This window comes from Kogia breviceps, chromosome 3 (assembly GCF_026419965.1).
Source record: "Kogia breviceps isolate mKogBre1 chromosome 3, mKogBre1 haplotype 1, whole genome shotgun sequence".
NCBI classification, from domain to species: domain Eukaryota; kingdom Metazoa; phylum Chordata; class Mammalia; order Artiodactyla; family Physeteridae; genus Kogia; species Kogia breviceps.
Window position 1 is genome coordinate 105026486 of NC_081312.1, and position 27037 is coordinate 105053522.

General features: G+C 41.2%; 1 protein-coding gene across 6 annotated transcripts; it reads right to left on the bottom strand.

The window, feature by feature from the left end:
* Positions 1-618: 618 nt before the first annotated feature.
* Positions 619-26262, bottom strand: HYKK (hydroxylysine kinase). Of its 6 annotated transcripts, none has more exons than XM_067029429.1 (6): positions 26066-26161; positions 23324-23484; positions 21200-21550; positions 20148-20287; positions 10567-10750; positions 619-2624 (listed from the first exon to the last, which is right to left on the bottom strand). In XM_067029429.1, the coding sequence occupies exons 3-6, from the start codon at positions 21543-21545 to the stop codon at positions 2164-2166; spliced, it is 1131 nt and encodes a 376-aa protein (XP_066885530.1). In that variant the 5' UTR covers positions 21546-21550; positions 23324-23484; positions 26066-26161; the 3' UTR covers positions 619-2163. The 6 variants fall into 6 exon arrangements, 5 of the variants coding, with proteins under 5 accessions (XP_066885530.1, XP_058914154.1, XP_066885529.1 ...); XR_009334725.2 differs by lacking the exons at positions 619-2624; positions 23324-23484 and adding exons at positions 5395-5462; positions 7185-7295 and having other exon boundaries at positions 26066-26257; XM_059058171.2 differs by lacking the exon at positions 23324-23484 and having other exon boundaries at positions 26066-26262.
* Between the last annotated feature and the right edge of the window lie 775 nt (positions 26263-27037).

Consider the following 27037-nt stretch of genomic DNA (forward strand, 5'->3'; position numbering starts at 1 on the left):
TTGGAGGATGGGGGCTGATTATTAGAGGAACCAACCAAGTGACTAGAGGGCTGGAACTTTCAGCTTCACTCCCCACCTTCTGGGGAGGGGAGATGATTTGATCAACCAGTGGTCAATGATTTGATCAACCGAAGCCAGCATAAAAGCCCTAACCAAAGAGGTTCAAGAGCTTCTGGCTTGGTGAGCAGATCTACATGCCAGGAGCATGGTACACCCCCAACTCCACAGAAACAGAAGCTTCTGTGCTCAGGACGCTTCTGGATCTCACCTTATGTATTTCTTCCTCTGTCTGTTCATTTATTATTATACCCTTAAAATAAACTAATAAACATAAGTAAGCATTTCCTCGAGTTCTTTGGGCTGTATTTGCAAATTATAGAACCTGAGGAGGGGGTCATGGGAACCCCCAACTTACAGCCAGTTGGTTAGAAGTACAACGTAGGACTTGAGGCTGGCATCTGAAATGGAGGCAGTTTTGTGGGACTGAGCCCTTAACCTGGGGGTCTGCTCTAGCTCCAAACAGTTAGTGTCAGGATTGTTTAATGCGAAGGAAAACACCACACATTTAGCGTCAGAAGTGTTGTGAGAGTAGAGAGAGTTTTCTTTTAAATACTTAGTACTCAGTAAATATTTGTTTTTATTATATATAATTAAACAGTAAGGCAGGGATTTGATCATCATTTACTGATCTAAAATTCTGATCCCTAAGAATCAGATCACTGATTGAATATGAGAGAGGCAAAAAGAGAACTTCTCCAATATTCTGAGTTTGGGTAACCTTGTTCATTCATTTAGTAAGTATTTATTAAGTCTTTTCTATGTGCCAAGCCCTGTGCTAAGAACTTTGCATTAATTTCTAAGAATTCCTCACAACTAACTCTATGAGGTACTACAGGCACTATAAGATAGGTACTACTTCACCTTTACAGATAAGTAAATTGAGGTGCAGAGAAGTTAAAGGTGAATATAAGAATGACACGAGTGATACAAGAAAATTCAGAGAGATACCTAGTTTGGGGAGTATAGATAGCTCTATAGGTAGATCATTAGATGGAGAGATATAGAATCAATGTGTTCTCATAGATATCGAAAGAGATAACTACTGAGAAGGTGTTTGAATGGCCAGGGTTCTAGACTTGAGTCATCTGTAGAGAATGGAGGGTTAAAATGACAAGTAAACAGCTATGTACTATATCATACTAAGGGGGACATGAAGAGAAATCAGTGAAGGAAATACAGTGGTATGATTAAAGTCAAGTACATGTGAGCTATGTTCTTCAATATTACATATTCATATGAAAAGAAACATAAATTGTAGAGAATTTTAAAATATCCGTTTAGGGTCTTTCTTAGTATCAATATGAAAACTATTTTGGTACTTCAGGAGTTAGTGGCCTTGCCTGGGTGTGTTATTTGCTTCCTTGCAGTTCCAGTGAGTTCTGGCATCTATCTCTGGAGTTACAGTTTCAACTGCTCTCTCAAACAAGTTAAAGCTTTCTCTTAGGAATACCATCTGTGTTTCCACCTAAGGCATTATGTGTGCCTTATTTTCTCCAGCCTTTTTTCTAGGATACATTAATTTTGTAAATATTTTTAAAGACCATGGGAAAGGCACTATACCAGGTATAAAAAGGGATGAAAGATAAAAAAAGTTTTACAAATAGCTCTTAGGCTAGATGACTACACAGCCATCATCCATGATACCAAGTGATGTGCCATACAGAAGACAGGGTGCAATGGGATTCTGGACAACCAAGAGATGGGAGAAGGCTTCATAGAATTGGTGATATGTTAACTAGGTCTGCGTGTTATACCCACTTATTTAAAATATGTGAATAAGTCTATACATATATATTCCTTTCAAAGTTTAAAAAAATCATTGATCTCAGGGCTGCAACAGACCTTGAGAGATTATCTGATTCAGAAATATCACTCTATATGTTTGATACACTAGGCAAGTGAGACCCATAGAAAGACATACTTGTTCATGTAGTACTCTTAGGTTTAAAAAATGGTCATGAAATTGCTAGAAGACCTTAGTGGTTTCATGTGCATTGCAATGTTTCATCAATTCCTCTTTAACTATGCAGGGAAACCCTTTATGGAATTAGATTTGGTCCTATTGGTTTTTAATTACCCAAGTTAGTATGAATTTTTATCTGGTCATATGGAGATCCCAGATTCATAGGACTTAGCAGTTTCAAACCAGATTTCTTCTACAGCTTTCTGGCCCATGTCAAACATTTGCTGTAAGTGCTTCCACCCAGTTTTTGCAGTAATCATGAGATACTCTTCGTTCTCCGGGTATAGCTGGACAGAGTGTGCAGCTAAGACAAGTGACTGACAAAAACGACTGCATACAAGTAGATACAAAGCACCCCTCTCCACAGGTGTCAGTGGGACTACACTTTCAAACCCTGCAAGGACATGACCTCCTACTTGTATAGGAGTCTTGCTTTCAATCATCATGTACATGATGGTGATTGCCACTTCAAACACATAGTAGCCATAGCTCATGTCATCAAAATCTAAAATCCCAGACACTTGATATACAGCATCTCCAAAGGCTGACTTGCTGGACTCTATTAAAATGTTATGGTCGTTAAGATCTCCATGATTGATACCTGAAAGGAGAAAAATCAAGCCAAGTAAAAACAGTTGTTCAACACCCTAGTTCATTCTCTTTCCATTTCTCTTCCTCAGGTCTGGACATTCAGATAATTTGATAAGCAGTCAGAGATAAAGAGCTAATCCCTCTTTTTCTTGAAATAAAATAATTTCCTCTGAAAAGGGTAAAAGCAGTTAATTTTGGTGGTGGTTTTTGCTTTTGCTTCTCATCAATGTAAGGCCAGAAGATGGAGACTGTAGTCATTGTGAACACCTGATTTTGGCTATGAGCCAAGTAAAGGGAAAAGAACTGTATACACACACACACCTACGTGTGTATGTGTATTCATATTATTATAAGAAGCAAAGAGTCCTAGAATGAACCAGATGTGCCTTTATTTTAACCTAGGATTTCTAAAAGAAATTTCTGATGACAAGGTAATTCCGAATGTCCGCAGTCTTTTGATTAGGTGGTGTTATTTTAAGACAGTACCACTCGAAGTGGGGGGCCTGTGGCTAGTGCTGGCCCACAAACTGTTATTAGTCTGCATCAAATAAAAACAGAAATTGAGACTGTTTAGATAATTTCATAGTGATTTTTCATCAAAGAGTATGACAGGAGCCTTATCTCATTAACAGTATAGGCCAGTTTGGGTGTTGTCAAATGTTCATGGTAAGTCATATGTGGTGTGAGCGGTGAACTAATCTTGAATAGTAGGGCCATGTATCAGGCTGCAGTGGGTTGAGAGAAAAACCCACAATTTTACCATGGATAGTTTGAGAAGCACTGATTTAAACCACTGAGTGAGGGGATTTCCCTGGTGGTGCAGTGGTTAAGAATCTGTCTACCAATGCAGGGGACATGGGTTTGAGCCTTGGTCCAGGAAGATCCCACATGCCACGTAGCAACAAAGTCCGTGTGCCACAACTACTGAACCTGTGCCACAACTACTGAAGCCTGCATGCCTAGAGCTCATGCTCCACAACAAGAGAAGCCACCGCAATGAGAAGCCCACACACTGCAACGAAGAGTAGCCCCTGCTCACTGCAACTAGAGAAAGCCCACGTGCAGCAACGAATACCCATTGTAGCCAAAAATAAATAAATAAATAAATCTATTTAATAAATAAATAAACCTCCGAGTGAGGATTAGGAGGAGATGGGGATGTCCATACCTACTGAAGCAGTGAGTCATGTACTTTATAATAAGTACATGATATAAAGTCCACAATATTAGCTTCTAAGTATAATGCTGATTTCTTCTATATGAGTTAGTATTGTGTAATTCATGTTAAGTGATATGGCACAGTTGGTGGCCTGTAAAAGCAATGAATATTACTGTAAACTACATGCTTCTGATATTGGGGTTCATCATACAATTGATGCCATGTCATAGTTTCACTGGCAATATTTTTTCTTCCTAGAGGTTCATAAAGTAATTGGATATCTTGTACAGTCAAATGGCATTTTAGAATCAATGAAATGTTACTTCACTAATGCAATCTGTATATGCAAGAACCTCTCTCATTTTGTTGCTTCTCTTCACATGTCCAATGGCCTATTAAGAAATGATACAGCTACTCAATGCTTGGAATAAAATGACAAAAGTTGTTGAATTTGAGAATTAATGAAAGAAAAGAAAGAGTTCTGATCCAGATGGCAGAGTGAATTCATTCTATGATAACCCCAATATACATAGCAATGATAAAAGTAAAAAGAGAAAACAATAAATATACAGCCAGCCTCAAAACCAAGATAGATTTATACACTAAAAACAGAATAGAAATGCCAAGCACAAGCAGTGCAGTAAGCAGGAATAAAGCCACAGACTTGTCTATTGTGTTCCAGATGAGCAGTGTGCTTTCCCCCTTTAGGAGAAGGAACTTAAAATGCTACCTGCTGGTTGGGAAACAGACTCACCACATGAAGCTGGAGGCAGTGATGAGGGCTTCCCAAATCTTAAAAGGATGACAAAATCTGCTACAATCCACTGTTTAGACTACTGCAGGTCCAAGGAGGCAGAAGTACAAAAATATAGCCTTGAAACCAAATGCCAAACCAGGCTGCTGTGTGACTATATTCTGTGCCTGATTATTCTAGTTACTGAAGTCTTTGGTTCAGTGTCTACAGTCAGTTTCTTGTCCTTGCTCATGGTACTTTATTTCCCTGTGTGCTGATATAGAGTATGTTCTCTGGCCACAGGGCAGTTACTCTAGAAAAATAATCAAGAAGAACTTCTAAAACTAAAAAATACAATGAAAAAATTAAAAACACAATGGTTGGGTTTAAGAGATTGACATAGCTAAAGAGAGAATCAATAAACTAGAAAATTGTCGAAAATGCAGCATGGGCAGAGAAAAAGATTAACACACACACACACGCGCATGCGAGAAGGTAATATACACAGAGGATTCAGTGAGAAGGTCTAACATGAGCTTAATTGGAGTCTCAAAAGGAGAAGAAAGAGAGAAAGGTGCAGAGGCAAGAATTTTCCATAAACGATGAAAGACCATGTCCACACACAGATCTGAGAAAACAGAGTAGATCAAGAAAAAAAATTATTTTAAGAAAACATCTGAAAAGCATCTCAAAGGAGAAGAAGACAAAAGCAACAGACTGACAGCTGGCCTCTCAGCAGCAATGGAAGCTAGAAGACAGTGGAATTCTAAAATTCTAAACCCATGAAATCTAAAATTCTATAGGCTGTGAAGATCTCCTTCAGGAACGAAGACAAAATAAAAAACATTTTCAGACAAAATCAGAGAGAGTTCACCATTAGAAACTGCATTAAAGGAAATTCAGAAGGTTGTATTTCAGGCAGGAATCAAATAACTCCAGACAGAAGGTTTGGGGTGCTGGAAGATAAAAAGGGAATATATAAGTAAATCTAAATAAACTAGACTCTAAAACAAAAATAATAATGTCTTGTGGTGAAAATATAGAATTAAAGTTTACTAAAACAGCAGCATATGAGTCAGGAAAGAGATAAATGGAATGAAAGTATTTTAAGGTCCTTGTATTGTCTTGAATAATATCAGACTTTGATATGTTAAAGTCACATGTTAGAATTCCTAAGGTAATCATTCAAAGAATAGAGAGTATACAGTTTTCAAACTGCTGGGGAGAGAGAGAAAAAAAAAAGACAAAAATAATTAGTACAAAAACAATTCACCCAAAAGAAGGGCAAAAAGGAAAAGAAAAAATGGAAAAGAGAAAAAATAAAGAGAACAAAAATATGATGGAATAGCTATATAATGTCAGATGGAGTAGATATTAAGGCAGAAAACAATGGCAGAGATAAAGAAGGATACTTTATATTGATAAAAGGTACAATTTCCTAGTAAGACAACAATTCAAATTTTATATGCATGTTGCCTTGAAATATATAAAGCAAAATTTGACAGAAATACAAACAAAAATAGACAATCCACAATCAGATTGGGAGATTTAAAATATACTTTTCTTAATAATTATTAGAACAAGCAGACAAAAAGATAACTCAATAGTATAGAAAACTTAAACAACATGATTAACAAATTTGACCTACTGGACATACTGGACATAACTCTGTACCCAGCACCTACTGAATACATTCTTTTTAGCACACAGGGACCATTTAAAAAAAATTACCAAATGCTCCATTATAAAGTAAATCTTAACAAATTTCAGAGTATTAAAATCATATAGAGCTGCTCTGTCCCACATAGTAGCCCCTTGCCACAAGTTACCATTTAAATTCATTAAGATTAAATATAATAAAACATCTAATTCCTTAGTTGCACTAGTCATTCAAGTGCTCAGTAGCCACACAAAAGCTAGTGTGTTAGACATCAGAAATACAGAACATTTCCATCATTGAAGAAAATTCTACTTGACAGCACTGATACAAAATATGTTCTCTGACCATAATGCAATTACAGTAGAAGTCAACAGTAAAAGGATAATCAAAAATTTCATCATGGGCTTCCCTGGTGGTGCAGTGGTTGAGAATCTGCCTGCTGATGCAGGGGACACGGGTTCGTGCCCTGGTCTGGGAAGATCCCACATGCCGCGGAGCAGCTGGGCCCGTGAGCCATGGCCACTGAGCCTGTGCTCCGCAATGGGAGAGGCCACAACAGTGAGAGGCCCGTGTGCCACCAAAAAAAAAAAAATTTCATCATATATATCTTTTATTGATCTATATCAATGGAGAGGTAGACCAATGTTCATGCATTATCTTACTCAATCTTATAATATAAATATATATACCCATTTTCTCCAAATGTGTATATAGATTCAATTCTAGCCAAAATCTCAACAAAATTTGTCTTTAAACATGACACGCTGATTCCAAAATTGATATGGAAATGTAAAGGACCAAAAATACTCAAGACCCTCTTATAGAAGAACAACAAGGTGGGAGGACATGTTCTACCAGATATGAAGACTTAAAAAGTTAAAGAAATTAAGACACTATGGTAATCTTTAGGGATGCTCAAAAATATTCCAGTTATCTTCCTTCTAGGAACATGCTGGGTTGCAATTCCCTGCTTCTCCAAAAGTTGTATGCGGCCGTGCGGCTTTTATTGGTCACTTACATATGAACAGAAATGACATCACTTCAGGGCAGAAGCTTTAAGATCCAGCATACAATTTACTACATTTTCTTTCCCCATAGCAACGTTCCAGTTGGTGAAAGTTCCATCAGTCTAAATCCCAAAGTGAGAAAACACAGAGCCCTAGTCAATTCATGATAGGCCTGCAGCTTGAGTTGGAACTAAACCTTTGTTATTATAGTCCACAAGAATTTGGGGGTTATTTGTTACTGCAGCATGACCTAGCCCAGCTGATACACAGTGTGGTATGGGTGCAGAGACTAACAAATAGACAAATAGAGTAAAATAGAGTCCAAAGACATATTTGATTTACAACAGAGGTAGTACTGGAAAACAAAAGGAAAAACATAGCTTTTCAATAAATGTTAGTGAGAAAATTTATCAGCCATAAGAAAAATTCACACCATATATAAAAATTCCAGATGGATAATAGGCCTATTATGAAAGGTAAAAAACTAAAACTTTAGGAAGATAATATAGGGTAATATCTCATGACCACAGGTAAGGAAAATTTTTTTCAGAAAACACTAACCATGAGGTAAAAGATTGATATATTTGAAGCCAATAAAAGACATGGGCTTCCCTGGTGGCGCAGTGGTTGAGAGTCCGCCTGCCGATGCGGGAGACGCGGGTTCGTGCCCTGGTCCGGGAAGATCCCACATGCCGCGGAGCAACTAAGCCCGTGAGCCATGGCCGCTGGGCCTGCGCGTCCGGAGCCTGTGCTCCGCAACGGGAGAGGCCACGGCAGTGAGAGGCCCGCATACTGAAGAAAAAAAAAAAAAAAAAAAAAAAGACAAGCCACAGAATGGAACAAAATATTTGTAACACATATAACCAACCAGGGGCTTGTATCCAGAAAATATTTTGAACTTCTAAAATCAATGAGAAAAAAATCCCAATACAGAAACAGGCAAAAGACCTGAATAGGCACTTCACAAAAGAATATATCCAAATGGCCAATTATTGGGAAATGTATATTAAAACCACAATAAGCGGGCTTCCCTGGTGGCGCAGTGGTTGACAGTCTGCCTGCCGATGCAGGGGACACGGATTCGTGCCCCGGTCCGGGAAGATCCCACATGCTGCGGAGCGGCTGGGCCCGTGAGCCATGGCCGCTGAGCCTGCGCGTCCGGAGCCTGTGCTCCACAACGCGAGAGGCCACAACAGTGAGAGGCCCGCGTACCGCAAAAAAAAAAAAAAAACAAACAAAACCACAATAAGCAACTATTACACACACATCAGATTGGCAAAAATTAAAGTCTGATAGTACCAAGGTTGTAGAGGAATATAGATTTTATTCTCTGCTAGTAGTGGTACAAAGTCATACAACCACCTTGGCATTAATAATGCCACATTGTTTGGCATTATCTCTGAAGTTGAAAATGGACATGAACTATGACTTAGCAATCCTACCCCTGAGCTCATGAAGTCATATACCCAAAGAACTCATGAACGTGTATAGCAAGAGACACAAGAATATTCACAGAGCACTGTTCTTAACAGACCAAAACTGGAAAGAACTCAAATATCTTTGAAGAGTAGAATAGCTAACGTGTGGTATATTTATGAATCGCATACTCTACAGTAATAAAAGTTAAAAATAAGCTATAGCCACATGCAACAACATGGATAATCTTACAGAAGTAATATTAAGAAAAAAAAAAGGAAGACACAAGTGAATATATACTGCAGGGAGACGGGACAGGGAGACCAGTTAGGAGGCTACAGCAATAATCCATTTGAGAAATGATGGTATTTTGGACCAAGTGGTGGTAGTAAATGTGGGGAACAGGGTTAGAAGTAGGGTATTCTTTGAAGTTAGAACTGATAGAATTTGACTGGATGTGAAGTGTGGGAGAAAGAACAAAGTCAAGCTGATGACTTGTAGGGTTTTGGTCAGATTAACTAAGCGAATGGTGGATACTATTTTAACGGGATGAAGATGACTGGGAGGGGGAAACAGGTTTGAGGGGGAAAAAAAATCAACTCCTTTTTTTTAAACCACATTGTGTTTACAGAAAGTAAGTGCTATTGGACTGGACTGTGCCCACTCACTCCTCCACCCCGAGTTCCCTGCAAATCTATGTTGAAGCCCTAATCCTCAGTGCAATGGTATTTGGAGATGAGGCCTTTGGGAAATAATTAGGTTTAGGGGAGATCCTGAGGGTGGGGCCTTCATGATGGGATTAGTGTCTTCATGAGAAGAGATACTGGAGAGCTTGCTGGCTTTCTCTCCAGCATGTGAGGAGGACATAGAGAGAAGAGAGTCCGTACTAGACCTGACTGTGCTGGCACCCTGATCTCAGACATCTAGTCTCCAGAGCTATGAGAAACACATTTCTGTTGTTTAAGCCACCCAGTCGTTTGTGGGTTTTTTTTTTTTTTTTTTTTGCGGTACGCGGGCCTCTCACTGTTGTGGCTTCTCCTGTTGCAGAGCACAGGCTCCGGATGCAGGCTCAGTGGCCATGGCTCACAGGCCCAGCCGCTCCGCGGTGTGTGGGATCTTCCCAGACCGGTGCACGAACCCGTGTCCCCTGCATCGGCAGGTGAACTCTCAACCACTGTGCCACCAGGGAAGCCCCATTTGTGTTTTTTTAATGGCAGCTTGAGCTGACTATTACAGAAAGCAGAGGACAAAAAGGATGTTCAAAGTCTATCCTCGGCTTTACTAGAAATGCCCCCTCAGTTCCTTGCCCTTTGACCAGTACTTCATTCTGGGTCAGAAGGTTTGTTACACCCTAAAGAAATTGTTGTGCATGTGTAAAAGGAGATATGCCCTAGCATGCTTATTGCAGCATCATTTATACAGAAAAAAAAAAAAGGAACCAACTAAAATTCCATTAACAAGAGGATAGACCCCAAAAAATTACATTAAAATAAATTATGGAACACACACACACACACACACACACACACTATGGAATATTATTCAGCAGTTAAAGCTAACCAACTAAATGAACTAGAACTACACATATTAAATGGATCAATCTGAAAAACAATGTTGAATAAAAAAGCAGGTTATAGAATGATACTATACAGTGTGATGCCATTTATCTGAAGTTTGAAAGCATGCAAAATACTACTGTAGGTAATCTATGAATACATACATATGTAGTAATATTAAAACATGTATGCAAATTTAGTAGGGAGGGGAGAGGTAGAATCATGTAAAGTTTAGAGGGGGCTTCAAATGTAGCAATTTTAAGGGAAGTGAAAGTATTATTCTTTAAAAGCAACAGGAGCAAATCTGACAAAGTTTTAAGATTGGATAAAGCTAAGTTGTACCTCCATACTTTGTTGATGGTTTGAAATTTGTCAATTTAAAAATCAAGAAAAATACTGATTTGAATGGGAGGATACTCACATTCTCGAAAATGACTTAATTTGGTCATTACTTCATCCTTGAACAGCTGAACAACCTGTTCGACAATCTCTCGATTCCGATTCTGGCCCAAGGCATACAGGTATTTCTCCAAAAGAGGAACATTTTTCAGATTCCAGATGAAGTTCTCCCGATGAAGACTATTTAACTTTGGGTGATGGAATTTCTAAATCAAAAGCAAAGAAATAGACTTTTAACAGCACAACCACTATGGAGAGGTCCACACCCTCAAAAGGGTGGGCTGGCTGTGCCTTAGGGAAAGAGCTGGCATTCTCTCATGGTCACTGACTTGCTCCATTTACCTTAATCCACAAGTGGTAATAACATCATATTTCTAGAGGATCTCATAGTTTTGAGAACACATTCCCATCTTCCCCGATCCTCACAACTAGACAAAGATAGGTGTCACTATCTGCGGCCTACCAAGGAATGGAGGCAGCTCTAAAGAACTCTGTGTTGGGCCCCCTGCTCCCTCTCTGACTTCATCTTCAACAACTTTTTTTCACTCTCTTCTAACCACACTGACACTGGCCTCCCTGCTGTTCAAGGAACATGCCAGCCACGTTCCTACCCTTTTACGTTTGCTGTTTCCTCCTCCTGGGGACCCCAGGAATCCGTATGGCTAATGCCCTCGTTTCCACCAGGTCTTTACTCAAAAATCACCTTCTGGGGGAGGGCTCCTTGACCACTCCATCTAAAATTTCAAGTCTCTCTCCAATATTTCATATCCCTCCTCTCTGCTTATTTTTTCTTTGTAAGCACTTGGCACAAAATGCTGTCTATCAGTCACCATGATTCCCTTACTTACCTTGCTATTCTTGCTAGAATGTAAGGTCCATGAGGGTCAGGAGCTTGTTTTGGGCCTGTTTTGTTCACTACTGTATCCCCACATCTAGAACAGTGCCTGGCACATAGAAGTCACTGCTCAAGCAATATCTATTGAATAAATGAACGTTCTTAGCATAGAAAATTCTAGAATTGGAAAGGCCTTTAGATGTTGACCACTCTATCTAAAGTTCTAAATGGCTTTGACCATCATTGCACAAATGAAGAAAAGTTCAGAGAAGTGAGTTGCCACTATGGGGCTGAGGGAGGACCCAGGTCTGCAGACCCCAGTCTAGATCCCTTTCACACAGTGAGTGCCTAAAAGGGTCTTGGTATCCACCCAGTGGAGTAGCTTTCAAATTTTTTTAACCATGACTTGCAGTAAGAAATACGTTTTACATTGCAACCTGGTATGCAGGTAACACACACCTAGGGGAAAAAAGTTTCTGTAACAATACTTACAACCTTACATGTGCTGTATTCTGAGATTTTTCACTTTATTCTATTTCTTTAAAAATGTTCCTCTAAATTGATTTTAACACCCACTCTCGTGACCTGGAGTTTGAAAACCTCCCCCTGATGCTCCTGTTACCATTATCATGTCCTTGCTAAGTGGTCATGTAGCCTCTGTTTGAATACTTCCTGCAGAAGGTACTTTTTACCCGTATTAAGATGGCTCTGTGTTCTCTCTTTTGCAGAGCTAAAATCTGCCTCTCCCATAGTGTCTATGCAATGGGTTCCAAATGTGACCTCTGGGGCCACGGGAACAGAATTAGTTCTCTCTCACATGACTGTCCTCCTGATATCTGAAGACAGCACTTCTGCCCCTCAGTCTCTTCTGTAGAGTAAACCTTTCTAGTTCCTTCAGTTGTTCCTCACATGACATGGTTTTGAATCTTCTGACCATCTGCTGTGTTAAATGTCACTGTGGATCATAAAAATACCCTACATAGTAAGCACTGAAAACACTGTTAGGAGTTGTGACTTCTGGGGAGTAGGACTGGAAAGGAACTAATAATGAAAATGATGGTAGAGAGAAAAAAGGTTCATTTTACACCTTTCAGTACTGCTTCAGTACTGATATTTTTACTATGTGCATATATTACTTTTATTTTTAAAGAAGGCAAAATATAACACTCTTGTTGGGTTTGCAATAGAGCAACCATCCATTCAGGGAAGGCTCCGAGTCAGTTTCTAAAATGGTAGCACTGTTACCCCGTGCATCCCGCTCTGGTATGGAGTAGTGGGAAGAATACTTGGGATCTGGACTTGGAATCAGACAGATCTGAGTTTCAACTGGCTTTAACACTTAATATCTCAGATCTTAGTTTCCTTAACAGTAAGATCAGGTATCAATACCAACCTCACAGGGAATGTAAATTGGTGTAGCCACTATGGAAAACAGCATGGAGGTTCCTCAAAAAACTAAAGAGTTGCCATATGATCCAGCAATCCCACTCCGGGTCATATACCCAGACAAAACTATAATTTGAAAAGATACATGCACCCCTGTGTTCATAGCAGCACTATTTACATACAATAGCCAACCTAAATGCAACCTAAAGCCAACCTAGGAAGCAACCTAAATGTCCATCAACAGATGAATGGATAAAGAAGACGTGATAGGGCTTCCCTGGTGGCGCAGTGGTTGAGAATCCACCTGCCGATGCAGGAGACACGGGTTCGTGCCCTGGTCCGGGAAGATCCCACATGCCGCGGAGCAACTAAGCCCGTGAGCCATGGCCACTAGGCCTGCGCGTCCGGAGCCTGTGCTCCGCAACGGGAGAGGCCACAACAGTGAGAGGCCCGCATACCGCAAAAAAACAAACAAACAAAAAACAAACAAACAAACAAAAAAGAAGACGTGATACATGTATACAATGGAATATTACTCAGCCATAAAAAGAATGAAATAATGCCATTTGCAGCAACATGAATGGACCTAGATATTATCATACTAAGTGAAGTAAGTCAGAAAGAGAAAGACAAATAGCATACGATATTACTTACATGTGGAATCTAAAATATGACACAAGTGAACTTATCTACAAAACATTAACAGACTCACAGATAGAGAGGGCAGACTTGTGGTTGCCAAGGCGAAGGGGAGGTGGGGGAGGGAAGGACTGAGAGTTTGGGATTAGCAGATGCAAACTATTATATATAGGACCGATAAACAGCAAGGTCCCACTGTATAGCACAGGGAACTATATTCAATATCCTGTAATAAACCATAATGGAAAAGAATATGAAAAAGAATATATATACTCAAGTATAATTGAATCCCCTTCTTATACAGCAGAAATTAACACAACATTGTAAATCAACTATACTTCAATAAAATAAAATTAAAAAAATACCAACCTCATAGTCATCTGTTGATAAACTAAGACATGAAATAAAGATTTCATACATAATAGGTTCTCAATAAATGTTTGTTGAATGTGAACCTTGCAGCTTATGGGCCTGACTTCTCTGGCCTTTCCATCCTTTGGCTCCTTAGCACACCAATCTGAGTTTCTGATAGTTGAATCACTACCCTTTATTAGCCTATCTAAGCCTACCTCTTTTCAGCTTCCTCACTCTACCTCTCACACCAATTCCCATTTCTCAAGCACCTTGTTTCCTCTGCTACGAAGCTCTGACCACACTCATACTCATACGCGCACCCTATATTTTCTTCTTTCTTATACTTAAATGCATCTCCTAAGATTGACCTCCAGCCCATTTGTGAACCAAGCAGCAACCAAATTCCAGTACAGATCAGTTGGTCCCTTCACTTATGAACACTCAATTCTGGCAACAACCAGAACTGCATTGTACTCTGGACTCCTTGTACTCTGGGCTCCCCAGGCCTGCCCAGCCACTGGAAGCTTCAATGGCCTAGCCACATCCCCAGCAGAGCAGTCACAGCCTCTGCCACACCCCTGGGATTAAAATTCTGCACCTGTGTGGTATCTTGTGCAGACTCCATGGTTCCTAGTGCTTATACAGAAATTAAAAACTTACCACCTGCAAAGGCATGGGGGGAAGTTAGGTGAGGGGATGAACAATGGGAATAAAGCATGATAAAATGCATTATAATACCTAGTGGGGAATGCTTCTCTTGGTTTCCTCTAGAACTCCCCTGTCCCCTGCGAGACAACTTAACATAAGTTGCACAGCAGAGCGGCAGGTGGTTAACTACACAGCAGAGCTCACTGTCAGCAATAATGTGGTGCTATCTCCCTCTGAGAACTGTATTTTCCATTTCAGAATTTAGCAGCAAAAGTTGAAACCTCAGTGGCAACAGGCATATTAATAAAGGCCACAGGTAGTAATAAAGAAGTCCTCTGTAACAGACACTCATCTCAACACCTCTTTTTTTGTTTTTGTTTTTTTTGCAGTACGCAGGCCTCTCGCTGTTGTGGCCTCTCCCGTTAAGGAGCACAGGCTCCGGACGCGCAGGCTCAGCGGCCATGGCCCAAGGGCCCAGCCGCTCCGTGGCATGCAGGATCTTCCCGGACCGGAGCACGAACCCGTGTCCCCTGCATCGGCAGGCGGACTCTCAACCACTGCACCACCAGGGAAGCCCCTCAACAGCTCCTTTTTTGTAGATTTGATTCTGAGGGTGGTAGAGAGACTTTCCTGAGCCTTCCAATCCACTCAAAGGTCTTTCTAAATAAAAGTAATATATGAAGAAAATTTCCTAAATGTATACTTAATTAGGAGACCCTACTTCAATCCAAATTATATTAATGTTCAGAAATTGATGTTTTTAATGGATGTCCACAAATGGATTTGCCCCAAATTAATTGAAAACTATTACGACAGAAATGCTTAAACATTTACTAACTAAACCCTCAGTAAATATCTATTGAATAAACAAATAGAGCGCAAGGTGAAATGGTAATTATTGTCAACATAGAGAAAAGTCTTTTAATTGACAAACATTTACTGAGCCCTAACTATGGGATAGTGTGGTGTCAGACTCACAGAATGTATAGTTTAGTGACTCATTTTGGGGTGATGGGATTACTATTAACTTTAAATTTTGTTGTATGTTTATCTGACTTTCTTTAATGAGTCACTGAAAGGGCTTTTAATCAGAAAAAAGAGTTATTTCTATTTGGGGATAAAAAGGTAAATAAATACTAAATATTTCGAGTGTAATATAGATTTCAGTTTCTGGCCAAGAGGGAGTAACAGCGTTTACCCTCCTGGTTGAAATAGTTACAACACTGGACAAAATATATAAAACAATAGTTTTAAAGTTACTAGACATCAGGCAATGAAGGGCAGGGATCCCTGAGAGATGGAGAACAAACGAGGTGAGTTTGTTTTGGATTTTGGCCTTGATAGAGGTGGAAGTGCAGGGAGGGGAGACCCAGGCAGAGCCCAGGGAACTCTCTGAGTTGAGGAGGCAGAGCATCTAGGAAGACCAAAGCTGCTAGAGTTTGCAGGATAGATGACCAGAAAGCAGGTTGCTACAGAGAGAGAGAGAGCACTCTAGAGATCTGCAGAATGTTCCCTTTGAGAATCTGGCAGATCAATGTATGAGTATGAGGAAGAAGCTACTCAATGCTGGGGAAAGAACCACCTGAAAGGATTAGAGGGAATAGTACTTGGATACACAGGGTCAGGAATAGTGCCTGTTCCCACCAATCATACTCATAGTTCATGGGACATTGGGTAGAGAACTCAGAAGGGTCTTGCATTAATAGCGGGAAATAATTGTCCCTAGACTAAACCCAGCCCTGGTCCCACCCAGCAAGTATTGAAAGCAAGACACAAAAGAACCAAACTGCTTCAACTGCATCCACTCAAGCAAGCTCAATGAACACCAAGCGCAAGAAACATGACCAAAACTATACCAAGATACATCATGATCAAAGTACTCAAAAGTAGAGATAGAGAAAATCTTAAAGACACACACACACACACACACACACACACACACACACACAGAGGACGTATTATGTTTAGAGGAACCATCTGACAGCAGATTTCTTGTCAGAAACAATGCAAGAGAAGAAAGTAGTGCAATGTGTTTAAAGCATGTTGGAAAAGACAGTCAACCTAGAAGTTTATGTCCAATGAAAATATCTTTCAAAAATGAAGGTGAGACAAAGACATAAGAAAGCTGAAAAAATTCATTACCAGCAGCCCCACACAGCAAGAAATGTTAAAGGAAGTCCTTTAGGTAGAAGGAAATAATATGGATCTACAAAAAGTATGAAGAGCACTGGAAAAGGTAATCATATAGGCCATATATATCATTTTTTCCTAATTAAATCTCTTTAGAAGATAACTGAAAGTTTAAACAAAAATAATAACAATGTATAAGTAAAAGGTATGACAACAATAGAATAAGGACAGGAAGGAAGAAACAGAAGTATACTATGTCAGGTGCATATACCATACATGAAGTGATATAACTTGAAGATAGACTGTGACGTTAAAGATGTATTCTATAAACCCTAAAGTAACCACTAAAATAAACAGAGTTATAGCTATAAGCCAACAAAGGAGATTCAATGAAATCATAAAAAATACACGAACCAAAAGAAGGCAGAAGAAAAAGCAAAATTGAGAATAAAGAATAGATGTGACAAATAGAAAACAAATATCAAGATGACAGGCTTAAACTTAACCATATAAAAATCATATTAAATGTAAATGGTCTAAACATCCCAACTGGAGGTCACAGATTATCAGATTGGATAAAAAAGCAAGACTCATGTATATGCTGCCTACAAGAAATACACTTCTACTATAAAGTAGCAACGAATTTTTCCCTCGTTCCCAGAAGACTATAAATATCAAGCCTCTGAAGGTAGAGAGAATTTAAAAAATCTCCTAAAGCTTATTGTTAAAGTGTTCTCAGCCCTGTCTCATCTCTCACTTAACTCTCCTTAAGGCTCTACCTTACTCTTTTCTCTAAAGCACCAACCAGATAGAAAAAAAAAAACAAAACTGTGGACAGAATCAGGGAGTGGGAGCAGGCAGGCTGATCCCACCGGGTACTAATGGAGCACATGTGAAATGCGTAGAGGCTGATCTGCTTTCCTGTACGGCAGGAAGCCTTAGCTTCCACAGATCTCAACACTTTCTAGACCCCATCTCTGATATTTTCCACCTTCCCCTCCCTCTGGTCCTTTGTTCCAGGCTGTGGAGGCAACCACTTGATTGCTACCAGAGGAGAACCCTGCCTACTTTAGAATGGAGTTGTGTCCCAGCAGACCCAGGTTATAGACCATGTCCTGCTCAGTACTTTCCTCTCTCACACCCTTAACATTAAATCAGTCACCAAATTTGGTTGGCTCTGTCTCTTAAATATATCTTGAACCTTTTTGTGGTTCAAGCCCTCAATCAGCTTTTATCTGATTACTGCATTAGCTTCCTAGATGCATTCCCTGCCTCCATCTGGCTTTCTGCCAATCTACCTATCATATTGGCCCTCAGAGGGCTATAAATTAGAATTTTTTTTCCTGCTTAAAAACCCTCTAAGGGGCTTCCCTGGTGGCGCAGTGGTTGAGAATCCGCCTGCCAATGCAGGGGATTCGGGTTCGTGCTCCGGTCCGGGATGATCCCACATGCCGCGGAGTGGCTGGGCCCGTGAGCCATGGCCCCTGAGCCTGTGCGTCCGGAGCCTGTGCTCCACAACGGGAGAGGCCACAACAGTGAGAGGCCCACGTACCACCAAAAAAAAAAAAAAAAAAACCCCTCTAAGTCTCCCTACTGAGCAAGCAAATAAGACAAAGTCCAACCTCCTTAGTGTCATATATGATAACATATTTTATAATCTGACTCCACCCTGTGTTTCCAACTTTATCCCGTCTCTCTCAGGTTTAACCCCTATACTCCAGCCACAGTGAATTATTCAGCGGTTCTAGAACATAGTCATTGTACTGCCATGATTTTTTCATGCTCTTTCCTTTCACTGAGCAGCACCCTTCCTCCTTTTCTCTGACTGACTGATGGATTTGAAACTTTTAAGAACTAGCTCAAAAGTTGTTTTTTTTAGTTAAAAATTTTTTTATGAAGCCTTCCTTGAATACCTACTATGTGTTTGACACTGCTAGACATGAAGGATAAAAGATGAGTAATTAAGATGTAGACCAATTTCTTAAGAAGGTCATTTCTCCTTATGTAGCATATGTAACAGGAAGCACAAGCAACAAAATTACAATCCCATACATGATAGACTGTTACCCTGATGGCTCCTTATGAACCATGCCTCCTGGTGTGCATGCCCTTGTGCAGCTTCTCCCAGTTGACTTTGGGATTAGACATGTCACTTGCTTTGGCCAATGGAATATGAGCTAGCATGATTCAAGCAGAGGCTTGGTAAGCATTTGTACACTGGGGCTTGTCCTCTTGGCACTCTCTCTTGGAAGCCAGCAGCTGTGTTGTAAAGATGCTCAAGGCTATCCTGGAGGATGAGACACCAGGTGAAGAGAAGAGGACACATGGAGAGGATCTGAAGCACCGCAGCTGAACTCCCAGCTGAATATAGCTGCATGAGTGACCCCAATTAACACCAAGAAGAGCAGAGAGGCCAGTCAACCCACAGAATCATATGGGTTGACAAGATGTACAAGTTCCGATGAAGCAAAGAGAAGGAAGTGATCCTCTTCGTACAGCCTGGGAAGAGAAAGAAGGGTCCAGGGAAGACTTCACAGAGGAGGTGGTGCCTGAGCTGTGTGTTGAAGGGTAAGTAGGAATTTTGCAGAGCAGGGGAAAATGTATTACTGGTTGAGAAGATGGCATATGCAAAGGCGCAGATGCATGAAACAGAAAGGCACATTCAGGGAATGACGGGAAGTTCTATTCTGGTGATAAGAGAAGCATGAAAGGGGAGACATGGACAATGTGACTGAGCAGGGGAGAGGCAGGGATGAGGCCACACAGTGCCTTGTCTGAAAGAAACGCTGAGGACCTTGGCCTTTACTTTGAAGTCAGTGAGAGGCCACCGAAAGGTTTTAACTATAGAACTGACATAGTCAGATCTGTAATTTTAAAAAGTAACTCTGAACTGGTATAAAGAATACATTGAAGGAGAAAAACACCTGAATGCAGGGAGGGATAGTCAAGGCAGGAATGGAAAGAAGAAGATGGACTGTAGAGACATTTGAGAGGTAGACTGGCTAGGATTTAGTGAGTAATTGGAAGTGTTTTACTCATACAAACTGTGGTTTACTTTTTCAAGAAAGTGTCTATCTGTCCCCCTGGAAAACACTCCTCTAGGACAGGGAAATCTTTACCTTTCCTGCAGTGCCTGCCATAGAAGAGGTACTTAGTGAACATTTGTTGATTAAATGAAGATGTTTCGGTAGGTCTGGAAAAATATTTGTCAAACAAGGTACCATTTCTATAGGACCACAACATCCTTAACACAAGTCATTTCAATCCATGTGTAACACAGCTATCGCTTCAAATAGAGGTCTGGCTATGTCTTATCTGGATGAAAACTTCAGGTTTTAATTTGTGAATGCAGACTGTTTTCAGTGAGCAGTATAAAGAATACCATGGATTTTTAAAGATGTAGGTGATCTTGCTAATACACTAGTAAAGTACAGACCTGGGCAGAAAGAAATCTTTTACTGTCATAAAATGTATGCACCTACTACCCTATTTCCTTCCTAACACATGTTAAGAGGCACCATATAAAAAGAGAGTCTGACCCTAGGTGTATTTAAAATAAAATAAAACCAACAAATAAATTCTTATAAGCAAAATAAAACCCAAAATCTTACCTCCAGTGTTTTATCCAATTTGGCAGCTACCCTTCCAATTTCATATAATAGCTGGGGGCTCATGGGAATCTCAGCTATAGGCCTTCCTGGTAGATAAGTCAGCAGCCTCACCAAGTAGCTTTTGATTTCAGAGCCGCTATCTAGATGGATGGGAGTATATATCCTGTCAATTATTCTTAAAAAAAAAAAGAGTAGAAGTTATTCTGCCTTTCCAATTACTATTGCAAAGAGTAATGCAGAACAAGAGAAAAAACACGCTAACCTAGGACAAGTCAGCAGGATTCTGTGAAGCAGGGCTGAATGGATCAAGCAAGCAGGTACAACAGACAGACATTAGAACATTGGGACCAGCCATTTACATACTAACATAACTGTGGCCCAAAGTCTGCTGGCCTTAGCTCTAAACATAAATCACCTGCTCTGGTTAAGTGAAGGCCTAAAAAACATTTTTTAGTAAATTTAAAATCGAGGAAGGTATGATAAAGAAATGAGTGTTTCAGAATCACAGGCTTCTTTAGGGACAAACTGCTGCTTGGAGAACTCTATTAGATACATCTTAAAAAAAAAAAAAGAAAGATACATCTTAGCATTAAGAATTGAGAGGAACCAAGTTTCACAGATGAGGGCTCCTTGAGAATTTAAGTTGTGTACCCAAGGTCACATGTACAGTAATTACAGAGCTGGGATCTAAAATTCCTGATACTGTGTTCTTTCTACAAGATCACAGCACTGAAATATACAGCTGATCTGATGAATAAAAATATTTAATTATTTTCCTAATTAAAAATAAAAGTTCCCTTAGTTTCCACATGTCCCCTTAGTTGTTCATCCATCAGATCCTTCCCAGGCAGAAGAGTTACACCAGATCCAGGCTCTAACCACTTCTGAATCACAGCCCTCGTCTCTACTTGGGTGATGCTGTGGCTTCTCCCAACTGCTGAAAAAGTAACCCTGTCTACACTTGGAATGATGTACCTGTTCTTGATATTTCTACTTGTACCCCAAATGCAGTAATGCACACGTACAGGTGATGACCAGTGGTAGTCTCGTACCTACTGACATGAGAGAGGTTATGTTGTCTCCTTTAGTACGACACATGGAGGCTGTTGGAAATCCAGCCGCTCTCAGAAATATGATGATGTGACTCTGCACTTCAATCAGGTCTGGAGTTTTGCTTGACTCGCTGTTGCTTATTTTGAGGACATACTCACTTGGGCCATCTGTGGTATCTTTGGTTCTTGAAATGCATACATGAAAGTTTTGGTCATCATAGCTAGGAAGTGGCTGGATCTTGGAAACTTTTAATCCAAATACCGATTCCACTATTGAAGAGGCTTGTACCTCACTGAAAGTGGGTTTGGTAAGAGCCTGTGAGTGCTGACCATCTCCACTTGACATTATTTCTAATGAAAAAAAAAACCCAAATAAATAAACTAGAAAGGGGATATATAATGAATATACTTATTTAAAATATTTTTCTTAAGACAGACCAATAATGTTTCCCAGTACCGATTCTGTACTTCTCTTGATTATGAATTTTCACTCATAAAGTTAAAAAAATCAGATGAGTGTATGAGATAAAAAAGCAGTGAATAAAAATCCTTGTACCATAAATGATTTCTAAACTCACCTCGCAAGCAAAAGGTATGTTTCCAGGGACAGAATGAAGACCAGGAAAGCACCTTGGTGTCACCAATTCCTCCACCCCTCCTAGTACCATGAACTTTATTTAAAGGGGGAAGTTAGGTCCTGAGAGGTTAGTGTCTTGTCCAAAGTTATATATAAAGTTACAGTGAGAACTCAGCACTCTAGACACCTAATCCGTAATTATGTACTTTGGACTATATTACCATCAGTTTTGGTTTAAAATATAAATTCAAATACAGTGATCTTACTTTTCTGTGTTAAATTATAAAGGTCATCATCTAGCTTATTGCACATACTTTGAAGGGTGGACTGATGTGCAAAGCATCACGTGAAGCACTGTGGGAGACAGGAAATGCACTTAGAGGGCTCTGAAAAGTTAACTCATGGTTACAGATATCCCAAATAATAAAAAACATAAAAGCTGTTCAAAACAAGTTATAAGGCAGTAAGTGATAAACTGATAGAATGCCAAAGAAAACACTGAATTGAGTATAAACCTGAAATGACTGAATTATCACTGAAGTGACTGAGTTTGCTTTAAATTGTAAAGAATAAAATTTCTACTGTTAAGCAGAATAGTGGCTTAAAATAAAAATTAAGGGGGCTTCCCTGGTGGCGCAGTGGTTGAGAGTCTGACTGCCAATGCGGGGGACACGGGTACGAGCCCTGGACTGGGAGGATCCCACGTGCCGCGCAGCAACTGGGCCCATGAGCCACAGCCACTGAGCCTGCGCGTCTGGAGCCTGTGCTCTGCAACAAGAGAGGCCGAGATAGTGAGAGGCCCGAGCGCCGAGATGAGGAGTGGCCCCGCTCGCCGCAACTAGAGAAAGCCCTTGCGCAGAAACGAAGACCCAACACAGCCATAAATAAATACATAAATTTTTTAAAAAAATTAAGGTCGCTTACAAAAAGTAAAGGTGCTTCTGAGTTTATGACCTATGCAATTAATATCTACAAAAACTGTGGTAGAAATTCAGGGGAGACAGAAATTACTACAGCCTAAGGATATTCTTGAGAAGATGGATTTGAATTGAGTTAATGCCACCCTCTGCTGAACATACTTGGCATATTTCCTGAGTGTATATATATATACATATATATACATTTATATACATATATATATGGCAATGTAAGGCTTCTGAATATCCTTAAGGACCCAAATATTTAAGATCCTTGCAATCTCGCTTCCCCCTTTTCCCAAAATAGTTTTATTCCAATCCTTCCTTCATAATAAATTGTGAATGATTAATAACATCTTGGGGATAGGTTGCATTTTAGGGTGCAATTTAGATTGTTGTTCAAAGGATGTAATGTTATATAAAAAGAATCTCATAAACAGCTCTTATTGATAGAAATCAGAACAGTTGTTGCTTCTGGCAAGAAGGTGGTATGAGGGAACAACTTTCTGGGAGGAAAATGTTCTGTATCTTGACTAGGCTTTGGTTACATGTGTGTAAACATTTGTCAAAACTTAGCTTAAAACTTAGGTCAGAGTAAGATCTGTGAATCTCACTGAATATAAATTTTACCTTAAAAAAAGGGGGCTTCGGGCTTCCCTGGTGGCGCAGTGGTTGAGAGTCCGCCTGCCGATGCGTGGGACGCGGGTTCGTGCCCTGGTCCGGGAGGATCCCACATGCCGCTGAGCGGCTGGGCCCGTGAGCCATGGCCGCTGAGCCTGCATGTCCGGAGCCTGTGCTCCGCAACGCAACGGGAGAGGCCGCAACAGTGAGAGGCCCGCGTACCGCAAAAAAAAAAGAAAAAAAAAAGTCTTTGTAAGAGACTGTCTAGGACAGGTGGTGGGGTGGGGTCTTAGGACTTTCTCAGAGCTCCCCCAAATCAGAGCATACACTTGTTAATGTCTAATCACTTCAGATCTATGACAGCCAAAGTCCAACTTATTCCAGTGAAGGGAAAGGGATAAAATTCAGGGAGGTACACTAGGGCTCTCCTATATGACCCCCTCCGTGACTCAGCCCCAAGTCTATAGCCTGATGACTCAAGTAATAAGAGTATAAACCCCAAATGCCAGTTCCCTCCCCATCCCTTCTTGCCTGATCCTCCTAACCTAAGTGATTCCTCCTGCCTCTAAACTTGCATACCCCTTGTGCCGCTGTAGGTTTCCACCCTGTTATGGTTATTGCATTCTTGCCAATTGCTTCTCATGTCTGCTTTCTGACCAGTGCATTTGCTTTCAGAAGCAAATTAACTCGTTCAGATTTTGTTTACTAAAGACATGTGACAAAGCCTAAATGGGGTTTGAAACCATCTTTGCACCTGTAACTTCCGGGAACCAATATATTCCGTCACATTGTATATGGGCTTAAGACTTCACATGGGATTTTAACATTCCTTCTGGAGATTTATAAACAGGTGTAAGGCCCATATTCAGAATGTAATATGAACTAAAGCTGTAAATTCAAGACAAAATCCTGGAGTAATTTTTCTTTTTTTTTTTTTTTTGCGGTACGCGGGCCTCTCACTGCTGTGGCCTCTCCCGCTGTGGAGCACAGGCTCCGGATGTGCAGGCCCAGCGGCCACGGTTCACGGGCTCAGCCGCTCCGCGGCATGTGGGATCCTCCCGGACCGGGGCATGAACCCGTGTCCCCTGCATCGGCAGGCGGACTCTCAACCACTGCGCTACCAGGGAAGCCCTGGAGTAATTTTTCAAATCCTAAAGCATTAAAGATGTCAGGATAACTCTGAATTTGATATGAATTATAAATACTTAAAGTTGGAAGGACCCTTAGAGGCAGTTAGTGAAGGCCAATCTGCCTTCCAGTCTAGAAAATGTTTCTATAACATTCTTGAATGGGGTTTGTTAAGCCTCTACATGAAGTGCCCTTGTTTTCTAAAGCAATGTAAAGCAATGTTGGCAGCTCTAGGCATCAAAAGACAGCCTGGTATAACAAAAAGTTGTGCTGGTTAAGTGTATTTTACCACAATTTTTTTTAAATGAAGAAAAGAGTTGCTCTGCTGGGAGAAATAAAACATATTTTATACCTAGCCTCTGAAATTTTGGACTATTCACATCTCCTCTAAAAGGGAGTTGGACTAGATCATCCCTAAAAATCCCTTCTAGTGCTAACATTCTCTTTCTAAAGTTCTTTCTTTTTGAGCTTAAATTTGCCTTTTTTCTTTGTCTACAAAGACTCCAAATTATGGAACTAATGACACAGATCAAGTCAGCTGCTGTAAGTAAGTAAATACAGAGAAATATATTAAGAGATGTCTGTCTTAACCAAATGTCTTTTGTATGGGTGGAGGGGGCAAAGAAGGGAACTCAAATCCTGTAGGTAGTTGATCTATATTTCCTCCCAACTGTGTTTCACTTGACTTCTGAGAAAGCACTTAGGAAGCAAATGTTTTCCAACTCCAGGGCTTATGCCAGAATCTCAAAACCTTTGTACTACAACCAGGGGAGCTGGACCTTAAACTCTGCACTTTGTGTAAAGTATAACAGAAAAGAAACAGGAGTCATTCTTGATTCCCCTCCCTCACTCTCAAAGTGTTACCAAGTCTAGTAAATTCTACCTTAGCATGTCTTCCAGATTGCCCTTCTTGACCTGCAATTCTTTCTGCTATGTCCTTCCAAGGTTGGAGAGCAAGGATTATACCCAGTAAATCTCTGTAGCCCCAGCCCAGACTCCAGCCCAGAGTCTTACTAAATATCAGAGGAACTAACGAAAGGAGGGTTGCCTTTACTCAATAGGCTTATGGGGCCGTTTACCCTCAAAGGGGATCAGGAAACAGAAAGGCAGGGAAACTAGAATCTGTAGTTTTTCAGACAACAACAACGGGTGCTGTGAGTGTCTTCCTTCTGGGTGAGAGGGAAAGAGTGGTGGGCGAGCGGGCTGCAGAAGAGTCAGGAAAATAAGGGAGGAGGAGGACACACAAGTTCAGAGCGTTATTACGTTAGTGAGGTCCAGTCGAGCCCTAGAAATTGTTCCCACCAGACACCTGGCCGTGAGTGCCAGGCGCCGTACCTCCCCTCTGTCAGGGTCTCCACACAGGTCTGGCAGGGTTGGACCAGATGGCTTCTCGGGTCCCTCGCTCTAATTCTGGGATCTCAACCCATCCCTTCTGGGTTACAGGTGCGATCCAGGGAGGAAGGTGACTTGCGCATCACCTACGCAGCGAGTCTGACGTGGATCAAGGACGGGAGAAGCCGAGGCTCATGACTCCTGGCCCGACTTGCAGCAAGCCTCCCTGCTCTCTGGGCCAGCCTCCCAGAGGGTTCTGGGGTTCATCTCTGCTTTCCCCACCCAGCTCACCCGCAACGACCCGAGGTCCTGAGGTGACTCCCGCTCTCCAGCAGCCCGGGACTCTAGCCGCAGTCCTGCGCTCTAGCTCGGAGGTCTCTCCTGACTCGCAGCTCCTGGGTCCGCCCCTCATCCGGGACCGAGAGTCCTGACTTCTGATTGGCTCCTCCAGATCCCGCCGCCGCCAATCAGCGCAGACTCTTGGAAGACGAGGCCCGTCCAGGCCGACCTGGGCTATTCCAGCCCTGTCCCAGGCCTGCCTTTCTTGTTTGTGATTGGCTCTTCCAGATTCCGCCCCGCCCCTCCCTTTGGTGAGTAGCCATTTAGCAGGCTTTCAGCTCTTGAGTGGCACCTTGCAGTTCCTCCCAGTCCACGTAGCTGTGGAGGCTTCTTAGCCTTATCTCAGGATTCTAGTTGTCTGGGTAGAATTCGCGTCCTCGTTTTTCTTTCCTCGCCCTCCCTTCCCTCCTGCTGGAAACACGTGTCCCAGACGTGGCCTCAATCCTGTCCCCCAAAACAGCAAGAGTTCAGCTCGGAGGACCTGGGAGTTTGGCCTGGCAGCGTTCTGCACAGGACCTAGCTCTCCCGGGATACTGGAATGTTAGAACGTGAAATTGTCTAATTTATTAGTTATGTCCACACGTCCCTTGTATTGATGGGGAAACTGAAGTCTAGAGGGTACAGAGCCTCAACCAGACCTGGTCACCCAACTCGTGCAGAACCACATGATTATCAGGAGGCTACCTTGGGAATCATAGCATAACAGCCAGGCTGGTTGGGTGACCTTAATTGTCAAGGTCACGTGGTTCTGAGAGCCAGTTTGATATACGTCTGCAACCAAGCAGAACCTGATAGAACTCTCTCTACTGGAGGAGAGTTTTAGACATCACTCATGTCTGCAACTTGGTCTGTTTTTGTCCATGAACATCTCTCTCTCCCCCTGTGCCCCCACACACCCCCCCCATACAGCACATTCTGCTTAGA

What these genes read in the sequence shown, in the direction of transcription:
- HYKK (XM_059058171.2), bottom strand. Translation starts at nt 26,186, where the DNA reads ATGAGGGGCGGACCCAGGAGCTGCGAGTCAGGAGAGACCTCCGAGCTA. An exon ending in AGGACCTCGGGTCGTTGCGG is followed by an intron (nt 21,551 to 26,065) that starts GTGAGCTGGGTG and finishes TTTTTTCATTAG; the next exon opens with AAATAATGTCAAGTGGAGAT. An exon ending in AACCTCTCTCATGTCAGTAG is followed by an intron (nt 20,288 to 21,199) that starts GTACGAGACTAC and finishes CCATCCATCTAG; the next exon opens with ATAGCGGCTCTGAAATCAAA.